Consider the following 21110-nt stretch of genomic DNA (forward strand, 5'->3'; position numbering starts at 1 on the left):
CGATAGCGCACCGGCGCGTTCAGAGACACTGCGCGTCATTTTCTACTTGTTACCGTTAACATAAGTATCGGGCGACTTAATGATCTTTTTGTCGTCCACTCTTGCGCTCTCCTCGCGGCGCCGCGCGCCCCGCGGATCGAACCGGTTGTGGCCACGGGATCGATATTCTACGCGAAGCTGACCGGTTATTGCCACCGGAGACCCCGAATTATAAGTATCAGTCCCGTTGGATCTCTCTCCGCCTAGACGAGACGCTCACTTCTCCGCGCTCCGTCAGCTCTCGGCGCGCGAATTTGCGACGTTCGCTCGGAAATATCCGCGCGCCCGGGGACCCCGGCGGAGTTAGTTTCTTTGGTTATTGGGTAATGGCGTATCCACCCTCCGCCCGCCGCCGCCGCCGCCGCCGCCGCCGTCGATCTAAGTCCGCGACTTCGCGGGGCTCGCGCGCGCGAAAAGCAGCGAAATCAATGCCGCGAGGCGCGGCGCGGCGCGATTCCTCGGAACGTTTATACTTACGGCGGGAATTTAAAGTTCTATCCGTTCGGGATTCGATTTCAACTTGGCTCGTATAAATCCCCCGCTAAGTGGAGGATGGCGATCTTACTTAGGGAGATGAAATCGCGCCGGCGGTACGTGTATTCGAAAAGTTCCTCGCAAGGTCGGCCGCCTTCTCTGCCTCCCTTTCTCTCCTTCTCCCGCGTCTTGTTTAATCGATGGAACACGCGTCGCGCTCTGTCCCCTTTCTCTCTCCTCCTCGCGGGCCTTTTCCCCTCCATTCTTCCCGCGTTCTCTTTCTCTCTCATTCTGTCCCCTTCTGAGCTCAGATAAAGAATCGGTTTCCGCCGACAATCTCGGTTCTTATCGCGCAGCAGCGCGCGACGGTCCAAGGTGCGCTACTTCGGCGCTGTTAAGCTCGTTCCGCAAAAAAGGTGTCCCAAAGGAAGTGTGCATCTCGTGCCGATAAAGCGGCCATCCTACGCTCCAGCGAGTGCACTCGTCTTTCTCAGCGTGTGTTCTCTCTCAGCTTCTGTTTGGGCTGCGCGCGTGCGGGAGAGAGGAAGAGAGAGAGAGAGAGAGAGAGAGAGAGAGAGAGAGAGAGAGAGAGAGAGAGCCATTTATCGAGGAAAATCCTTTCAACGTCTTCTTTGACGTTATGGTCACTGTCACCCTCTCTTCCTCCATCACTCTCGAATCCACGTCGACTTTGCGCTCGACTCTCGCACTGTCTCTACGTATCCGGCTGTTCGGTTAGCCGTGCGCGGAATATCGCTGACTGGGCGTAGAATTTTCGCGAAACGATACGACTTCTCGCGAGACGAAGGGTTCCTGCATAACCGTCGCACGGCTTCCGAGGAACCTTTTCGTCTTGTGGAAGTAGCGAGCCCGAGTATTCGGCGGCAGAGCAGATATATTATTAGAGCTAAAAAGGACGCTATATAAATATTTTGGTACGAGGTAGAAATATAATATATAAACAAATTTTAGACTGCTAAAATATCGCGGTTGTTGTACAGATTGACACTTGTATCCGGAGTAAAAATAGAAAATATGAATGAAATGAATTTCGCTTGGGAAACCGAATTTGGTTCGATAAGTATGAAAGGAGCTGGAAATAGAGAGAGAGAGAGAGAGAGAGAGAGAGAGAGAGAGAGAGAGAGAGAGAGACTCATATTTTATTCGCGTAACCCACCACTGTGTCACGAAATGGAAACTTCGACGAGCGAACTGCTGCACGCGTCGCGCGAGGAGTGCTTAACGAGATTATTTTAACTATTAAAATCAATCGACACGCGCGGACGGGGCGAGAAAGAGGGAATTGTCAACCGAGCCATGATTTCACTCCGCTTCAATTCCGCGACACGGCTATACACACCGCCAGCCGCCAGTCAGTCCGGGAGACTTGCAGAGGGGAGAGATAGGGGATTATATCAATTTGTAGTTTGTTCAGTGTCTCGTGCTCTTTCTTCGTGCCTTGGCAGCGCCTCGGCCTTCCCTGACAAGCGCGCGTAAGTTCGTTGGAGCGAGTCCGGTGTAAGTAAGCAAACCGGCGACTAAATAAAGGGGTGGCTGAGTTCGTCTCGCTTCCCCCCGTATCGAGGGGGTGACGGATCTCCGAGTTGGCTGCGAGGGTGGGCGGCGGCGGAGGCAGCCAGACAGAAATTGATGTTAGGCGTTTGCATTTATTATTAATACGTTCGCCGGGCTGTCACTGAGTTCAGCCTGTCAGCCAGCGCTTCTCAACCCCTCTTCCCGACCCTCTTCTCCTGTCCTGTCGCCGGCCTTGGGTATTCCGCTTCTCTCAACTAGTTCGCTGACTCTCTCTCTCTCTCTCTCTCTCTCTCTCTCTCTCTCTCTCTCTCTCTCTCTCCCTCTCTCCCTCCATCTCTTTTTATCTTACGGATTGTCAATTTTCCCCAACTTTCGCCATCGATCGGCCAACTCGCGCGCGCCTCCTTAATTATTTAAGCGCCGTCAGCCGGGGACGTCCGATGTTAGCCGTCGTCGTTCAGCCACGCAAATGTCGTTTCGATGTCAATCAAGTTGTCCTCGTAAAAATTTTTAAGCACGATATGCCACGAGCAGCGCGCGCCTTGTCGACAAACGGCAAACGTTGTCTCGGTAACACCTGGACGTGTTGCTCGATATAGTCGAGAACTGTTAGACGACGGTGTCGGCGTCGGCGCGAAAATTTCAGCTCCTTAAATAGATAAAATTCCGCTTGTGCTTTCATTATCGACCCCGAGTCGAGGACTACCGCGACGGGAGGACAAAGGAGATATCAATAACAACGGCGGCTGTCACGTCACGAAGCGTCCGTTCCTCCGACGGTATATATATTCGCGCTTACGCCGTTATGTCGATTACCCCGAGCCAATATTTATGGACAAATTCCACGACAACGAAGGCGCATTATCGTCCCCGTGAGGCAACGAGGTGCCCTGTTAGTTTTGACTATCGTTTCGGCCCGCCATTGCTCACCTGGTCGCGTTTCGAGTGTTTGCTGAAATAATAACGGGACCGTACGGGCGTCCCTGAAATTCGATAATTCCCGTCCGTAGGAGCTTCCCTGTGCAAACACGAGGCAGTGCGTTATCCCTTACGCTACACGTGTCACACGGAGCCTTCGCTCTGCCACCGAAACGTAGCGACATATGGCAGTCAAGACTGTGTCTCATAAAAAATGAACGGAGGCTGAAGGAGAGAGACGAAGAGAGATGAAGAGATAGATAGACGGAATAGAGAGAGAGAGAGAGAGAGAGAGAGGGAAAGGGAGAGAGGAAGAGAGAAGGATTTGTGTGCGAGTGAGTCGCAGTTGGGTTACACCAGGACAATGTCGATCTAATCGCGCTAATGCGCACGGTTCTGCATTATACAGCGGCCGGGGGATTTCCACGTGTCCTTCCGCGTCGAGGAAGGAAGCGCGTATCCAACGTCCTGACACCTCGGGCCGACGCGAGCGGACCTGGCGTAAATCAAATATCCCCCGCATCTTGACCGCGCGGTACATCGGCGCCGTGATTCGACCACCTCCGTCGCTTCAGCTCGCCGTTGCCGTCGCTTTCCCGTCCGATTATCCGATTATAGTTGTATACGTAGCTTCGCCGCACACGCCGGCCGCGCGCGCGCGCGCGCGAGAGCTCATCGATATCTCATCGGCTACGCGAGCGTGTTGTGTGAAACGTCGCCGTAAAGGAATATATCTGCTTCGCAGGGATCGGTCGCGCGCGCGCGCGCGCGCGCGCGTCAGCCTCGTTGAATATTCCCCAGTCTGGGCCGGAAGCGGAGACCCTCGGAGATAAAAGATAAGGCATGTATCGACGTGCACGCATGGTAATGTGTTTACTTTCATATGCAACAAAGTGCAGACGTACGTATGAGAGCCCCGTGCCCCGCATTCGTTTCCCCCGATTCGCCCCCGATAAATCGCTCGATAGCAGTTAGAGGGAAGACGCGCGCGCCCTTACGGATACGGGGAAATCACGACGTATCGATTCCGTTTGAAACGCTCGCGTTTGCAAGTTGAATTCCTCTCTTCCTGCCTTTCTCTTTCCCCACGTCTCGCGGCCTCCGTCACTGACTGCTTGCGCTATTCTTCGACGAGCGCTCCTCCGTCTAGCCTCGCTAACGACGAAAAGGCAGAGGATCGGTTGATCGCGCGCCGCGGAGAGATGCGTGCGGTCGTCGTCGCCGGTTGGCCGCGTCTCGATTGTGTGTCGAGTGTATATCGAGAATAAGATATTCCAGATGAGAGATAAAGCACGAGCCGCGACGACGTAGGGCCGGTAATTTTCTCGCCGCAGCGCGTGGCGAATTATGCAAACGGCTAACTTATCGAGCGCATAACACGTACATCTCGTATTATTTTCTCGGTAATCGACGGAGATACATATCGTGACGAGCGGAGGGACGCTTAGAAGTATCGTCCGCCGTTCTCGTCGTTTCTCACGTCACGTCTCTCTCTCTCTCTCTCTCTCTCTCTCTCTCTCTCTCTCTCCCCCCATGGAACACGGATGCAAGGCCGTGCGAATGCACAAGTGCACTTTGTGTCTTGCGCTTTATAATTTACTTCGCTTTTTTACGGCCAGGCCGGAAGAAAGGATGCTGCGCTCTCGCCTCGATCAACTTCAGAACGTACCCGCGGTATCCGGCATGAGAGAGACGCGTGTGTTGCGCGTGTGTGTTTCGGTAATTCCCGAAAGATGGATTCGCCGCGTGCCAAGGTTCGTCGGGGTGAAAGTGTTGCAAGCTCTTCCATACCGATAATAGGTTTCGTGCGCGATACCCGGTTATTTACGGCTAAGATCTCGGAAGCGGAGCTTACGAAGCTCGCGAGCGAGACATTTACGTCTTCGCGCGGCAATTCGTCCACTTTTACGCGACGGGCTCTCGCCGCTCGCTGCGAAATTATCCCGCCGCTGTCTAACCGCCGAGAGAGCGGCTTGACGAACGACCTAATGGGAACAAAGAGAAGGAACACACGAGAGAGCGACAATCACGAGACGTCAAGCTCCTACGAGCGGATTGTATTTACGAGTCAAATTCACATTCGCCTTCTCGCTCCGACTCTCCTCTCTCGCCCGCGTCGCGCGAGTAAACGCGGCTGCTGCGTTTGACATTCCCATTCCGCGCCTTACGGAGGATACACGTTTTGAAATGTCGTTTATGCGCGCCGGTATCCGGCATCGCGGCCCGGATTAACGACTGCAACAGGTCGTTAAGTTGTGCGTCGTAAAACGCCGATATTAGATGAAAATCGAATCGCGCGAGGATCATCAGCAGTCCGCTGAGCGCGATCGATTTATGCGAGTGCCCGGCGTGCCCTCCGCGCGCGCGGCGGCTCCTCCTCTCTTCTCTGTCGCATTATTCCCCTTTGTCCTCCGTCCGTTTGTTTTACCGAAAGCATAAACGTCACGACTGCTGTAATAAATTTTCGTATCCGCGTGCGGATACTTTCCGAGAGAGAGAGAGAGAGAGAGAAAGCGCGGCGCTTCTTCCTCCTCCTTCTTTTTTCTGCTCTGTTCTTTCTTCCTTCTGTGCTTTCCTCTCGACCCTGTCTCGTGCTCGTTCATCAACGTGACTTTTAGAAACGCGCAGTTTTATAATAGGTCACACACAGCAAGGGTATAACCGACGAGGAAAATCTGGAAACGTCCAGCAGAGACTGGATTTATACTTCCTCTGTACGCGGCGGAAGGACTCTGACTCTGACTGAAAAGGGAACGAAGGGGACGAGAATGTCCGGAAGATAGCACTTGACTTGCGAAATCCCATCTGTTAATTGCCGTTGTGTGCTCAGGCGTCGCGATTCAGAACACGCCGCGGGGCTAGTCGAGAGCGAATTCGGTGATGAGAATCGAAACGGGTATCAGCGTGAGAATCCGTGTATCCGGACGAAGGGCGCGAAATGGCGTGAGGACTTAGCTCGAGGCCCAGGATCTCCCTACGCCTCGTTAGACACCTTGTTCCATATTTCGAAACGTATCTATGTACACGTATGTACGTATGTACGTAACACTCGGAGCTGAGCTCGGTGCTCTGAGCTCGTCGTCGCGCCGTAGCACGTTTTAATGGCCCATTCGCGGTCGCAGCCGTCGAGCGCGCAAAAAGGATTTGATTTTCAACTCGGCGACGACGCACGAGTGCTCGGCGCCGAGTTTCGTCAGAGCGATTAGGAAACGAGACAGACGAAACGTGCGAGCTCTGACAGTATCTGATTACGCTCCATTTTATCCCGTTGGACCTACGCGCCGTATATGTGAATAATTTCGCCGGCGATTGCGATTGCGATCGTCAAATCGTCGACGTTACGTTCGCAGCAGACTATGAACTTGGGCTACGCTTGATTAGCAGGGCAGAGCCGGGGCACTTGCGAGGTGGCCTGTGGAAATACCTCTCGGGAAGTTTCATCTTTGCCTTTGATACGTTGTAGAGGAGCTGCGAGTGAGAGACATGTATTTTTTTATGAGCTCCTTTTCGCGGTTGAAACAATCCTCCCTCGGAGCAAATTGTGAATTTTTGTCGGACCAAATTATGAGGCTTTCAGTTAGTTTTTAAGCACGCGCGCAATACAACTATTTTCTAAAATCGTAATTTTGGGACACGATTTGCAAACGCTGCGCGGTAAGTGGGCGAAGTACCAGACGGACAGACGCAACGCTCTTTGAGTATAGTTACAGACGCGTTGCGTTCGCCGCACTTTCGCGATACTTAGCTAGACATGGAGCGTCTACAGTTACATACAGCGTAGCGTTTAAAATTTGTATTCTAAAAATGCGTTCCGAAAAATGTTCTTGTTACTTGATGGTTGAATTTGACGTAAAATTCTCTTCAGTTGTCGCGTCATTGCAAAAACTATGCGAGTTGTTAAAATAATAACAAGAGGTAAAAAAGAAAAATATGCACGAATGTGTGTCGAAAGATATGAAATTTCCGACAAATCCGGACGCATAATTACACAACGCATCAAATATCATGACACTTTTCGTGGGAAACATTTTCTCATGGATCTCACGATCGAACATACGCAACTGGCTTCGGGAGGAAAAAAAAAGTTGTATCTCCTATCTTTAACCGCCCCACGATATATCGAAGATTCATCAACATCAGTGAGAGACACTTTGAAGTGTCTCCCTCACCGGTCAGAGCAAATCTTCAAAAATATCGAGGCAACTTGTAGATAATTCAATAAGCACTCGGACAGTCGCCGGTTAACTCGCGGGTACCCGCGCTAATTCCTCCGGTACTTGTAGAAACTACCCGACGACAGCGGCGAGCAATCATACAAATTACCAATGCCGATACCTCGATATTTTCGAGTCCGTCTAGTATCCCGACGCGACTAATAAAGTACTAACCGCGTAGATACTCCGCCGACAGCGCTTATTTATATTGCCGCGTTAATTGCACGTTGCATCGCAAATAATACCGGATGATATAGTATCAATTATACAAGTCCGGTTTTCCGGACGGCGCGACGCGTCGCGTCGCGGCGGGCAAACAAACGGGTCTCGTTAGACGTCCATTTTTGCGCCGTCACCTGCGTCGAGTGACGAGCGCGTTCTAAGCAAGCGTCACACACCGCGGGATCTGCATATCTCATACTTAATCGATGGAAATTGAGTTGTAGGGGCCGCGCGAGCGCGAGCGCGAGCGCGAGCGCGAGCGCGAGCGCGAGCGCGAGCGCGAGCGCACGTGCGCTCGCGCGGCTTATTTAAATTGTTGATCGCGCGGCGAGGGAGCCCCCCCGGTCATGAATCGTCGTCGTGCGGCGCGACGCGAATGAATTTGTTCGCATTATATGCAAACCACCGGCGGGCCGCGTTATCAATGATTTCGCAACGCGAAACTTGTCTCCTCCCTCTCCGCCCGCCCACCTAGCACTCGCAAAACCAGCGGCAGCGGCAGCGGCGGCAGCCGTCGGTCAATAATTACGCCGTCGTCGGACGCGCTATAAATCAATGCTCAGAGAGCCGAATGACGGGGACGATAGCCGATGATAATGCAAGCGCGCTCGAATGTACCGCTAATTGCACGCGCCACGTGGAGAATATATACGACGGCGGAGAGCGAGATTAGACGATCTCCCACGATAAACGCGCGGCGATTTCAGACATTCCGCCGGGGTCACTCCCGTGCGCTGCAATATCGCCGCTGCTGTTGTTCTGCGATCGGCTGCATAAAGGCTGTCCTCCGTTCATTCGCTATTCGTGAAAAATCTCGCCGATAATCTAAGGGAGATAGCCCTTCCGCAGCTGATAACACGCTTCGACCGCTTTAATTCCCGAGACAGAGAGAATGGCGGGGGCGGCATCTCGCTGTAACGCGGCGTCTCCTCGCGAATGCGGCCGCTTCGGGTATCATCATTAATACGTCCGATCGCGGGTATTATTCGCGCGCGCGCACACAGGAGACGACGAGCTCGGGAGATCTATCAGGCGCGATTCGGCCGCGATTTCGAACAGCGCGAATCGACGTTGCGACTCGCGCTGTTCTCTGTGACACACGTCTGACTCGCGGACTGAGGATAAGTCATGGAGTTCGTGAGAGCCCGAACGCGCGCGCCGGCCGTTGTCGCGCGATCAGGTGCGTTTACGGCGAACGCACGTTGCGCTGCGTGTATCGGCAGGTGTACGTGTATACGCGGCCGTAGTAAATATATAAACGCGCTCAAACTCGAGCGGCAAGTCGAGCGGTAATGGTCTCCACGCATCGCTCGGGAGTCTCCCAATGCGCGTTTCTCTCGGTGCGGCACCGTTATCGGCACGCTGTTAGGCGCGGTTAACCAGTCGCGGCTGTTAGCGATGATACACGGCGCATCCGATGTGTGCACGATGCGCAACAGCGGCAACACGACGCACACCTCGCACCCGCGATATGCCAGCGCGCCGCGCGATCGTGTATCTGGGAACGACGCGCGACACGTTTTCACAGCGGAATCGTCGCGACGATTTATCGAAACGAACGCCACTTGGAAGCTGGATGCTGGGCTGCAATCGCATCGGCCCGATCGCCGGCGAATAGTTTCTCGGTGACGCCCTTCGTCGGCGAGATTTCGGCGAGATCGCGAAATTTCTATCTATTATATTTTTACATAATTTACATAATTTTACATAATTTACATTACGAATTTTTACATAATCAAGTAGGCAGCGGAAAGTAGTGGCGATAGGCTTGAATAATCAGAGAGGAGGTCTCCACGTCTCGATAGTCATTTGAATGACTGAGGCTCTGCGGAAACGAGGCGGGTCGCCTCGTTTGTGTATTATTAAATTCGCGAGTGCGATCGACTGTCGTTCGCGCTCGCGAAGGATCCAGCTGAGCGCAGAAGCGACGAAGCGGGCGGGCAACGCGAAATCTCGCCGCGCGGAAGTATACGTTTAATCAAGAGATTAAATTTAGTTTTCCCAAGCCTCGAATGAGTTATGGCATTCTGCGGTGCTATCGATGCTGTTAGCGCGGTTAACCTGTTGGTTGTTAGCGATGATACACGCCACATTCAATGTATGCCTGCCGCTCGGCGCCGCAACCGACCAGTCTATACGATGCGATGTATGATTGGATCTAGGAACGAGTTCTCCCTGGGAAAAATTATCCGCGCGCAGCCATTTTTCGCGTATCGAAACGACTTTATCATTCAAACACGCGCGCATACTTCACGACCGATAGAAGCGGATGGCTACGTCGGCGACTCGAGCATATTTAATGAAATTTATCAACACTTTGGAGACGTTCTGTGAAATGAAATAATAAAATAACAGATATTAGGTGCATACGTTAATTCTCGGCCCCTACATTAAATCGACTACAAGCACCTGTTCGAATTGAATTTTTCCCCGCCGAGCAGTCGTTTTAAAGCGCCATCTCTAAGCTAGATACAAGAAAATAGAATAAACGACGAGCAGATGATAAAATAAGCACGACAAGGAAATAAAATAATAAGATAAAATATTACGCAAAACGTAAAGGAGAGTAAGTGCAGCAATAATAAAAGACTGTGGGAGGCATATATGTACAAAGGATTGTCTCTGTACACGGAGGTTTCTGCCGGAACACTCGGAACACTCGGAACGCAAGAGGAACGTAAAATTGTATTCGACCGGCAAGATTCAAATATGCCATACGCTCTCGTGCTACCTGTTCAAACACCGAGGTAGAGTCCAAGGAAAAGAAAGGAATGGTATCGCCGGAGGCGATTTGTTTCTTTATACAGGGGAAAATATATCCCCCATTTTGGCTGGTTGAATCACCGCGGCATTCAGCAGCAGTAGAGTGAGAGCAGTCTCGGTGTCACAGACGCGGACAATACTATCGCCGTCGCGGCGCTTTCAGACGCGCTCGTGAGATGGCAGCATCGCCTTGGTAGAGAGCCGTAACGACCGACCACGAAGAGAGGTAGTGGGAGAAGCGGTATGACGCAGATGCGCGTCTACGGTCGATCGAGTAACACGAGGGAACGGTTAGTGCTGCCTGAAACTTCGCGTTGAGAGAGGCTCACGTTGAGCTGCCGGCTTCTAGAACGCTTCACTGAGGCTTCGCGCTCGTGCCAGAACGAGATCCATCGAAAATTCGCCCGAGAAGGAATACAATAGCTCGCGAGGAGCGGGTACGTATATCGATCCAGTCGCCAACGTGTTCACCGCCGTCCGCCATATTGAGGCGAGTGTAGCGCTACGGATAGTACGTGGATGACGAAACTGTTTGTTTTTTTTTTAAACGAGAGCAACTAGAAACTTTTCACAGCGAGCCGAGCATGTGTTATCGGCGAGAAAAACTATTGATACATCAGACCGAATTATAATTTGAAAGTAACAATGGGTGCGTTCAGCGGAGAAAACCGCTCAGTGAGCGATTAGTGACTATTGGTCCTTACTGTTAGATCCTTACATTCAGACCAATAACGTTGACGAATTACTCAACAGTCGCGCAACTGTTGAGTGTCGTGAACGCGCACCCATTGGCTGCGTTCAGAGAACAAAGCGCTCGCTGAGCGCGATTAGTGGATCGATCCTACTATATTGGTCCTTACTGTTAGATCCTCATATTCAGACCAATAACGTTCACGAAAACCGTTGTGTTTTTGAACGTAGCCAAATGAAGTAGCGTCGAAATTTTGGACTATCGGTGTAGCCCAGAAAATTACTTCTTTGTTACAGACAAACGATCCATAGCTGGGGAGATCGATAAATGAGGATTAGATTTGTATACTGCGGTATCACCGCGACGAAAAGAACGAGAAAGATCGAATGAAAGAGGAAAAAGACAAAGGCGAGAAGAGAGGAAAGAGAGAGAGAGAGAGAGAGAGAGAGAGAGTAGAACGCTCTCATACCGCGCGCTTTGTACATAGTCGCGGCGTTTGAGCTTTGCCGTTGCTATCGAAAGATTCTTAAATTGCTCAAAGACTCGCGATTTGTCACAATGCCGTTCACGTTAACGGACACGATAGTGAGCCAACAGATAAACGAGCGTCTGTCCAGCATCTACAATCTTCTGCGTGAGATAGACACGCACCGCACTCGTTCCGAATTCAATCTCAACAATATCATGAAGACTCACGAGAAGGTCACGCCGGACGACAAGGTTTCCCTTTACTATCAGCAGAAACTGAAGAATTTGTACAACGCCGCGATACTCGATGCCCAGCAGGAAGAGGACGTCTTGCGCAGGACCCTCAGCAAGATCAACGAGATACGCGTCATACGAAACGAGTTTCGCATCCAGTCGAAGAACGCCGGCAACAAGGAGACCATCAGGCGCGGGGCTCTGATGAAGATGTTGCTCAGCACCGCGCAGACTTTGCCGCTCTACGTGGGTAAGACGCCTGGTGCTAAACCACCACCTCTGTGCGGCGCGATACCGGCCGAACCGTCGTACATCGCGAAGATGGGCGACATGGTGGCCGCCTTGGTCAAGCCAGGCTCCGACCAAGACGAGGAAAATTGGATACTCGCCGAGGTCGTGCAATTCAATCCCGCCACGAACAAGTACGAGGTCGACGATATCGACGAAGAGCAGAAAGTCCGTCACACGTTGTCGCGAAGACGAGTGGTGCCGTTGCCGCTGATGAGAGTCAACCCCGAGACCGACCCGCACGCCTTATTCCCGAAAGGCTCCATCGTAATGGCCCTGTATCCGCAAACAACCTGCTTTTATAAGGCGATCGTGAGCCAACTGCCGACCACCGCCACGGAGGAGTATCAGATCTTGTTTGAGGATGTCGAGTACAGTGACGGCTACTCGCCGCCGTTGAATGTCGCGCAGCGCTATGTGATCTCCATTAAGGAGGGCAAGAAAAATAAAAGCTAATGTCGATGGACGCAGTATTACTCGAGCCGTTATTAGTCACTTTTCGCAGTGTACAAAATGGCAGACTGAATTGGACTGATAGATCATAAGGAACTTGATGACATTACCGATAACGATGACGACGATGACTTACTCATATGTAATATATAACATATATATATATATAAGGATCTTTTTTAAAATTTCGCATCAACAATTTCTTTGGCGCCCCAAATCCTCTTGATCTCTTACGCTAATTATATATTAATCTAAATAAAGAGATGCAGAGTAATAAATTCATCGAAATACATAAATTACATATTTTCAACAATTCTCGGCTCCTCCGCAAACTGCGTCAATGAGCCTCGCGCACTGCGCTCCCACTGTTGTCGTCTCGATGTCGTCAACGCTGATCTGCGATAAATCAACGCAGCGGTCTTATCAACGCAGCGAGCTGACACGCTCGCGGGAGAAAAATAGCCACGTACTGACAGTTAAGATCCTATTTCCGCAATGTTGTCCATCATCGGCGTAATTGACGTAGATTATAAGACGATAATAGCGGTATCCTTATGTACGCGGGTGGACCTGAACCTGGACTCCGCTGACCTTTCGCGGAATCGGTTCTCCGTGACTGTCCGAGTAATTTCTTCCTATACGGAATAAATCTTTCCCTCGATGCGCGCGGCCGCGTCACGAGCGCGAGACAAAGATAGGTAGAATGGGCGGAGGGAAAATGGGATAAAGGGATGGCGATGGGAGGAAAGGAGAGAGAGAGAGAGAGAGAGAGAGAGAGAAAGGAGGAGGAGGAGCGAAATGAAGCGGGAGTGAGCGAAAGCCTGCAGCAGCGAGTGCGAGAGCGGTTCGAAAAAGATAGAGGACGAAAGAGGGAGTACCGCGCAATAATTGATTCCATAATCGGCGGCTGCCGCCAGACATCAAAGCAACTCTGGTATCCCCGAGCCGAACCCCCAGCAGACCGGCCCAGCTAGCCAATCCTCATTCATTATTTAACTTAACTACCCCCGCATCGGGGGAGTCATAAAAAAGTACTTTGATTCAGCACACGTTGCGGACATGGTGTTTTCGCCATTTTCCTCGAAATTAATCCTGGAAAATTTTCATTGATTTCTGGCCGCCGTTCGGATGGAACCTACCCGTTGAATAACGCGTATCGGCGGAGGGGCGGGGAGGCTTTTTAATTGAAACGCGAGGCTGGATCTGTCGCGCGAGCGAAATATTGTGCGTAATAATTAAGGACGAGCGACAACACGCGTGCTTTTGAACGCAGCTTTTGCAGAGCGTGTTCATTGCGAAAGAAACGCGCGTCATATGCGCGCGATGGCGCTTTATTTTCCTGCGCGCGCAAATCACGCGCGTTTCGACAAATAACGCGGAAAGAAAATGCGTGCGACTTTTCTCTCTCTCTCTCTCTCTCTCTCTCTCTCTCTCGCTCTCTCTCTCCCCCTCTTCCTCTCCCTCTCTCGCTCTTCCTTTCAGTTCTCGAATGACGTACCGATGCACCTAAGATAGAACGAATTATTCGGCATATCTCAGGTAAAGTTTCCGCTATCTTCAGCACGATTCTCGTAATAATAGAAATTATCTAGCCTGCGTAATGGCTTTTATACACCCCGCCGCGAAAGTTGTAACGACCGATTGTATCTACACTCTGCAGTAGTTTCTCTAACCGCATCGGAGCTCAACCCGAGAGCCCGAAGGTCGCGGCCGGGTCGCATGAATTTAGCAAAACGCGCGACCTCGTGCCTCCGAACCTTTTATCCACCCGGCCACAATCGAAATCGCGTTTGCGCCAGTAGTAGCAAAACGTACCACTTCCCAAGCGCGCCTTCCCACCGACTACCGACTAGCCGCTGTCGATTGTCCGATATCTTTCCACGCTTCCAGACGGTAACCGGCACTGTCGGCAGAAGCCATTCTCAGTTTGGGAATTAATTCAACCGGTGATTAGCTTTCGCGTCAGGGGCGAGTTCTCACCGAGGACGAACGACTTACGTGCGTTCGAACGTGTGTGTCCCTCCAGGTACGTCCGTGTGTCCGAGAGACCGACCGACGGCCCTGCGTTCGTTCGTACGGTGAGCCTAATACAAGTGGACCCGTAGCATGCGAGCAACCGGAAGCCAAGGCGAACTTGCACGCGAGCCATACTTTCCACCCCTGATCCCCGCGAAAGCAAGCTCTCCTTGCGCCTCTGCCGACCTCCTACGACTCGTTCTTACTCGTTCCAAGGTTCCTTCGTTCATTCGTTCCACGTCTCAGTTATCTGAGTAATACCTCTCCTCCGGCCTCGTTCGCCTCGCCCTCCTCCTTAGTTTTCTCTCTCTCTCTCTCTCTCTCTCTTCCTTCTCGTTCTCTCTTGCTCTCCCCTTTTCTTTTTCTCTCGTATTCCACTGCTGACCCCCTTCTTCCTCCATCGTTCTGTCGCTCTCTCGTTCCCTCTCCCGCCCGATCAGGGCAGGTTCACTTAACCCTCCGGTAATGGCGCGCTGTATTTTTCTTCGGCGCTCGTAATTACGCCCGTGCTCTCGCGAGCATATTTTATTTCGTTCCAGATCGATCGGTTACGACGCTGGTATCTGTCACTACCCCCTCCCCCGCCCTGGCAACCTGTTTCCTCTCGTCGCGCACTCTCCCTCCAGTTTTCTCCTCCCTCGCTCCCTTTCCCTCTCTCTCTCTCACTCACTCTCTCTCTCTCTCTCTCTCTCTCTCTCTCTCTCTCTCTCTCTTTCTTCCTCCCTCCCTCTATTCACCCCGGAGCCGGAGGCTTCATCCAGCGCGCAACGCGCACTACCCTCCGGCGACCATTAGTCTTTCTTTCGATAAATTGGCGGACCCGGAGTGATCGCGAGATGTCACCGCGGCGCCCTCATCTGTCTGTAACACGCATTTGTTAGACATTCGAACGCGACGCGAACACCGTCCCCGCTCTCTCCCGGTCCGCGGTAGATTACGGACATACCGATAATGATTTGGTAAGACGGAGCACACATGTTGCTTCTCACGCCTGACTGGTTGTTTCGAGCGCGAGCGAAGTTTTGGCCCCGCGCGCGCTCGACCAGTCATCCGGAATATTCTATCGATCGGATTCGCAACGACCGCCGCCCCCGCCACCGCTGCGTCTTTCGCAGCGAGCCATAATTTAGCGCTCTTGACTATGAAAGAGGTACGAAAAGATAAACCATGGCTGGCCCATTGAGACTTCACTAGGTTCGTTTAAGTAGTACTCGGGAGTTCATTGAATTATTGATACCGAGAGTAAATTGAAAATCGATAAGCGATCCGGTGCAATTTAACTTTGCGGCCGTTTCCCAGCGAGGAGTAGAGATGAGGAGAGAGAGAGAGAGAGAGAGAGAGAGAGAGAGAGAGAGGGAGAGAGAGAGAGAGGGAGAGAGAGAGAGAGAGAGAGAGAGAGAGAGGGCAGTAAGGGGTGAGCGAAGAGGGTGCGGAACTCGCACGTGGTGGGGGATTACGGGGCTTCTCGTGTGTTGGACGGGCTCCGGATTTTCATTTTTTAATTAATACGCCGAGCACAATGGTACCCAAGAGGTGGGATCGATAAGGCCGGCTAACGAGCTGCCAACCTCTAATCCAACTTTACCTCGAAAACTGTCGGAACTCTTATACGACGTGGTAATGAGTTCTAGCCGTTGAACGGAAGAAAAGTCACGATGTTAATAGCTTCTGCCTTTGACTACGAGGAAGAAGAAAAAAATCGCGCCGTATGAAACAGACGGCGACGGCGGTAACCGGACAGCAAAGGGGCTCCGCGAGCGAACCGAGCGGTTACGAGCTCTCCTCGGGGAGGACACGTGCCGTCGTGGATTTCGTTTAGCCTCGTTTAGCTGCGCGGCCAGACCGAGGAAATAAAGCACCGCCGGTAAACGGCCCGAGGGTGAGGGGCAGGGGCGAGGAATACCGGATTCGATTCCGCACCTATCGGGTTTCGCGTAGCGCAATTTCTTCCCCGAGACCACAATGCCATGTTCCGCGAGCGGATGTGCGCCACGCCGCGCGCGCGGCGTTTTCCCTCTTTTCCGGCACGCCGCGGTTGCTCCGCGCGCGAGACACTCAGACGAGAAACGATAGCAGCCTTGCATCGCCGCTGCTGTGTGCAGTCGACTGCGCACAGCAGAGTGCCACGTACTTTTAAAGTACCGCATCTCGAATCGTCGTGCGATCGGCGCGGTCGTGCCGACGCGACTCAAACGCGACGATATCGCCGAGGAAATCACGTCGTCGTCGAACGAAAATCGCCCGCTCTCGCGGGTTAGAGTTCTCGAGCATAATTGCGAACGATTTTGGGCTTGAGGTGGAGACAAAGAGAGAAGGATATTCTCCCCCGAAACGGCGCGTTTGCATCGCGTCGCTCCGGCCGAATCGAGAGATTGTTCTTGCACTCTTGCGTCTCGCGATAATCTCGTCGGCGTGAATTTTTCTCCGTATTAGCTATCGGCCGCTAGACGCGTCTCTTTGTCGCGGACAGAACGGAGCGCTGTGCGTAATCGCGTATACTCAAATTACCAATTCAAGTGCCGGTGGGCGCGAATACGAGAGATATAAGAGACACGACTGACGACCGGCGGCGTAATGCCACGGCCGTAAGAGACTCGCGACATTCTCCAGCTGTCAATGGCAGAACCGGAGCGCTTTCTTACCGCGCCGACAACGACGACGACGACGACGACGACGACGACGACGACGACGACGCTCACAATCCGGTGCCGGCAATCCGTTAAGTTTTTCGTCAAGCAGACGCATTAGAAGGCAAAAGGGAAAGGCAGACGCATTAACCGGAATGGTTCTCGTTTACATATTTCAACCGAGGCATCTGTCTCACAAGCTGTCTCGCAAGCTTTAAACATTTCGACGCCCGACATCGAACGTTCAACGTGGACGCTATCGCGGTGCCCGGAGGTCGAGAGGCGATCGGAATAATTCATAGGCGCCCGGCACCTCGTTAATTAATTGCGTTGGCCAATGAAGGGCGGTTTAAAACTTCCTTCATAATTCAGGAGCATAATCGGTTATCGCGGTTATTACGGCGCGACACGGCACGATCGCCGATGAAATCAGCGTTTACAGGCGATTTTACGGCGCTTCACTGATCCGCGAAGGAATTTTCATCCCGCGGAAGTCGCTAATTACGATTGTCACATGAGCGCTCTAGCAACCGAGTGATATTTCAGTTTCGATCCATTACGGAATCGGGAGTTCAATGGTAGCGCGCAACTCGTCGAGAGAGAGAGAGAGAGAGAGAGAGAGAGAGAGAGAGAGAGAGAGAGAGAAAAAAGTGGTCGTTGTTTTCAACGGTGTATCTCTCATTAGTGTTTTTATATTTTACGTTTCTACTAATGACTGCGGGCTGAAGAGCTTCGCGACTGATCGTAAAATCGCGATTCGAATAAAAGTCGTCTATCTTAAAAAAATTTTACAAATCGCTGATCGACGAACAGCCGGACGACGCGAGAGACTCATTTCTCTCGTCGAAATCCGACGATTCGCAATGGATAAACCGGGTTTGCAATTTTTCACGACGATGAGTCGCGCCACAACGGAGTGATTAAAAACTTATCCACGCGCTCGTCACACATTACATCGACCGGCCATTCGCGTATTCTCCCGGGTCGTAAGGTCATTGGGAGGAACTGTCCGAGAAGTTATTCCTAGAGTGTCCCGGGGCTCACTGGGTCACCGGATCCGGTCCGAGTGAGCGATGATTAATTTCCAGCTCCCATCAGCGATATTAGTTTTTAATGTACGATCATTGTTGTGGGAATTATAATAATTAGTTCGGAGCCCTGCGGTGCCTGGTCGGTCGGTTCTATGTGCGGCTCGAGTTCCCAACTGTGTCATCCGCCGGTATATTCTGATTCTGTTTAGCCACACGAGAATGCACGCTACTCGCATAACCACGTGGATGTGTGTGTGTGTGTGTGTATATAAATTTATATATACACATACATATATGTAAATATATGTATGTATTGTATATATTCATACATATTACGGTCCACTACTTGTGCGTAAGACTACACGCGGATGCATGAGTATGCATGTCGCGGAAACTTCAGTCACGTAGCTCGCGAGAGCTTCACCGCAATGAAGAAGCGTCTCTGTGTGTGAGTAAATATGTGTTTTTACATACACCCGCTCGCGTGCGCGCGTGCGGAGATACTCCGAGTGTCCACGATTACACGGAAGGATACACAGCCGAGCGAACACGGTGGGTTCTCTCCGCGGGCTTTGGTCTAACCGGGAAACTTCAGCTTGGAAGTTACCTCATGATTCGCTCGTCTCCTATCAAGCTGGACGAGCAATTCATCTTTAGCCATTGGTTAAAGTGTATATCCGTCTGAACTATCGCGTCAAACGGATCGACTGAATGAGTAGAAATATTTTGTCGTTGGACAAGATTGAAATATTTCTGAATAAACCTCGTTGCTATTTCAAAGATTTAGATCGGATGTCCTGAATAACATTATCCGAGGCAATCGAATATAATTGTGTCAAATAGGTCACGTAGTTAAAAATACAGAAACCCGCGCTATCGGAATTATATTTCACTATGAGATTACCCACATACTTAGAATTATATCTAGATGGGAAGTTTCATTCATCATTTAGAACATCGCCGGCGATTGACGTGACCCCTTCAGTTCTAAAAGCGGATTAATTCTGGATCGTCAAAATTCATCGCGATAAAAGATCCAAATTGCGAGAGACGGCTGCGACAAAAAACTTCTTGCAAATCACTCATACATCCTTCATATTTTCGTGGTGGTGGATAAAATTGACGTTTCTCGAATAAATTAGAATATCGGGCAGCGCGGAAAGCCAAACGAGCGTCGCCGATAATTCGCCGACGGTATTTTTCGCACACTCGACCAATGCACAACTAATCATTTATCGGTCGTGTCTAAAAACTGGGCCTGTGCCCAGGAGTCGATGAACCCCGCGGAGCGTAGCCGCCGCTGCGCGCCGATCAGGTCGCGGATCGTTGGTCATCAACGACGGAGATCGCGGACGCAATCGACGCGCGTTCGCTCTCGCGGGGCTCGTTCGAAGGCAGCAGCCGCGGGCTAACCGGTGAACCCGACCTAATTGAATTTCGCATACGAGCGCCGCGACGATTCGTCATTCCGGCGTCCAATTTGGACGCGAGTCGCACCACTCTCTTTGTGCCGTCCGTTTCGCACGGCTACCGCGTCTTTCATCTTCGTCCCGTCGGCTGTCAGGACACGGCGTCCATCACCACATTGACGCGGCGGTAGCGGCGGCGTTTCGAAATTTCATCAAAGCGGCGTACTCACACGCGTACTTCCCATGCGCCTCGCGGCCGAACGCGTAGAGTTGATTGCACTTACCTGGAACAAACAAAACACAGAGATACAGTTAGCAGCGATAGATACAGTTGGCGCAATAAAAGGGGAAAGAGAGGGAAGAATCTCCGCGGAGGACCAACGGAGGTCTCTTTGTGAAACAGCAACGTCGTCGCGATAATTACCATACTCGCGGGGGAGGGGAGGGGGGGGTTGAATCTATCAATATTTTTACAAACAATATCCTTAGCACGAAGGGCCACACACGTGAGCGTGCGCAGCGTACAAATTAGCAGGGCGAATTCTCGCGTCCCACCCTTGAAGAGGCGCTCGGAGGCAGCGCTATTGATTTTATGCTAAATTACTCGTAGTAATAATATACAAACACCTGGGCATTCTGCATAAATTGTAATCGAGCTAAGGGCAAGAAACGCGCCGGAGAAAGCCTGTTGTTTCTCTTCGTATCGACTATAAGGAAATAAGGGAAGGACAGGCTTCCTACCACCAGAGGCAGCTGCTTAGGTTCTCACATAGATTAACCCAGGTAGTTTCTGTTCTCCTCCGTCTAGGAGACAGACCTTCGGGCTGCCAGGAAGTCGCTCGCAAACTCGATGGCAAATTGTCGAGTCTTCTCATGCTCCTTCTCCCTCCCTCTCTCTCTCTCTCTCTCTCTCTCTCTCTCTCTCTCTCTCTCTCTCTCTCTCTTCCTCCACAGCCTTCCTCCGGCCGCTCTTTCTCTCCTTTCCCGCGACGCTCTACTTGTCTCTTCGTCTCGCAACATTTGTCCTCTCGTGCGCGCGGCCCTCTTTCCCTCCTTCGCTCTCTCATTCGCAATGAGTCGTCTCTCTATCCATCGGGAGCTCGCAAATCACAGACTGCCGGTCCGCTTCTCCGACCAAATTATCCGGGAAATTCCGGAGCGCAGGGGCGTACACCGACATGGCGAGTGGTTATACCCGGCATACCCGCGACTCGCTGCGCGATCGAGATAATCCCCGTCGATACACACGCCCGACGCCTGATCGCCTTAGGATTCGACGCTGCCCCGTCCGCGAACGAAGCGACCGTAATTAGGCCGACGGAGAGGCAAACCGCCGTGTCGCTGTCACAATATATACGTTACTTGGTACACGAAGAGACCGGGCGATCAGTGACCGGAGAGGAGAGCGGGCGAGGATTCTCGCGACCTCCGTGCGCCTATTTTTATAAAATAATTATCAGACTGCCGCCCGAGAGCGAATTTCTACTTAATGCTTGTAAAGTGCCTCAAAATAGCGAGCTAGTCATAATATTTATTGTACGAGAGGTTCGGAATAATTCGCCACGCTGATTACAACGGGCGCAAGAGAGCGGTGCTGATTTAATTAGAATAATTTTATGGAAATTAGCATACACATCGGACGTTTCATCGGCGAGTCACCGGACGGAAATGACGCTTTATAAAATCGGCGCGATCGCAAGGAGGACGATTAACGCTCCATTAGAGTG

The 21110-nt window shown here is 51.7% G+C and overlaps 1 protein-coding gene across 1 annotated transcript; it reads left to right on the forward strand.

The window, feature by feature from the left end:
* Positions 1–10397: 10397 nt before the first annotated feature.
* On the forward strand, positions 10398–12529 carry Sgf29 (SAGA-associated factor 29). The gene is made up of 2 exons (XM_011153332.3): positions 10398–10603; positions 11154–12529. Exon 2 carries the CDS (start codon positions 11416–11418, stop codon positions 12301–12303), a length of 888 nt encoding a protein of 295 aa, XP_011151634.1. The 5' UTR covers positions 10398–10603; positions 11154–11415; the 3' UTR covers positions 12304–12529.
* The last annotated feature ends 8581 nt before the right edge of the window (positions 12530–21110 follow it).

The sequence above is a fragment of the Harpegnathos saltator genome, unplaced genomic scaffold (genome assembly GCF_003227715.2).
Source record: "Harpegnathos saltator strain DR-91 unplaced genomic scaffold, Hsal_v8.6 scaffold96, whole genome shotgun sequence".
Taxonomy (NCBI): domain Eukaryota; kingdom Metazoa; phylum Arthropoda; class Insecta; order Hymenoptera; family Formicidae; genus Harpegnathos; species Harpegnathos saltator.

Coding starts and splice junctions, on each gene's coding strand:
- Sgf29 (XM_011153332.3), top strand. CDS start 11,416: ATGCCGTTCACGTTAACGGACACGATAGTGAGCCAACAGATAAACGAG.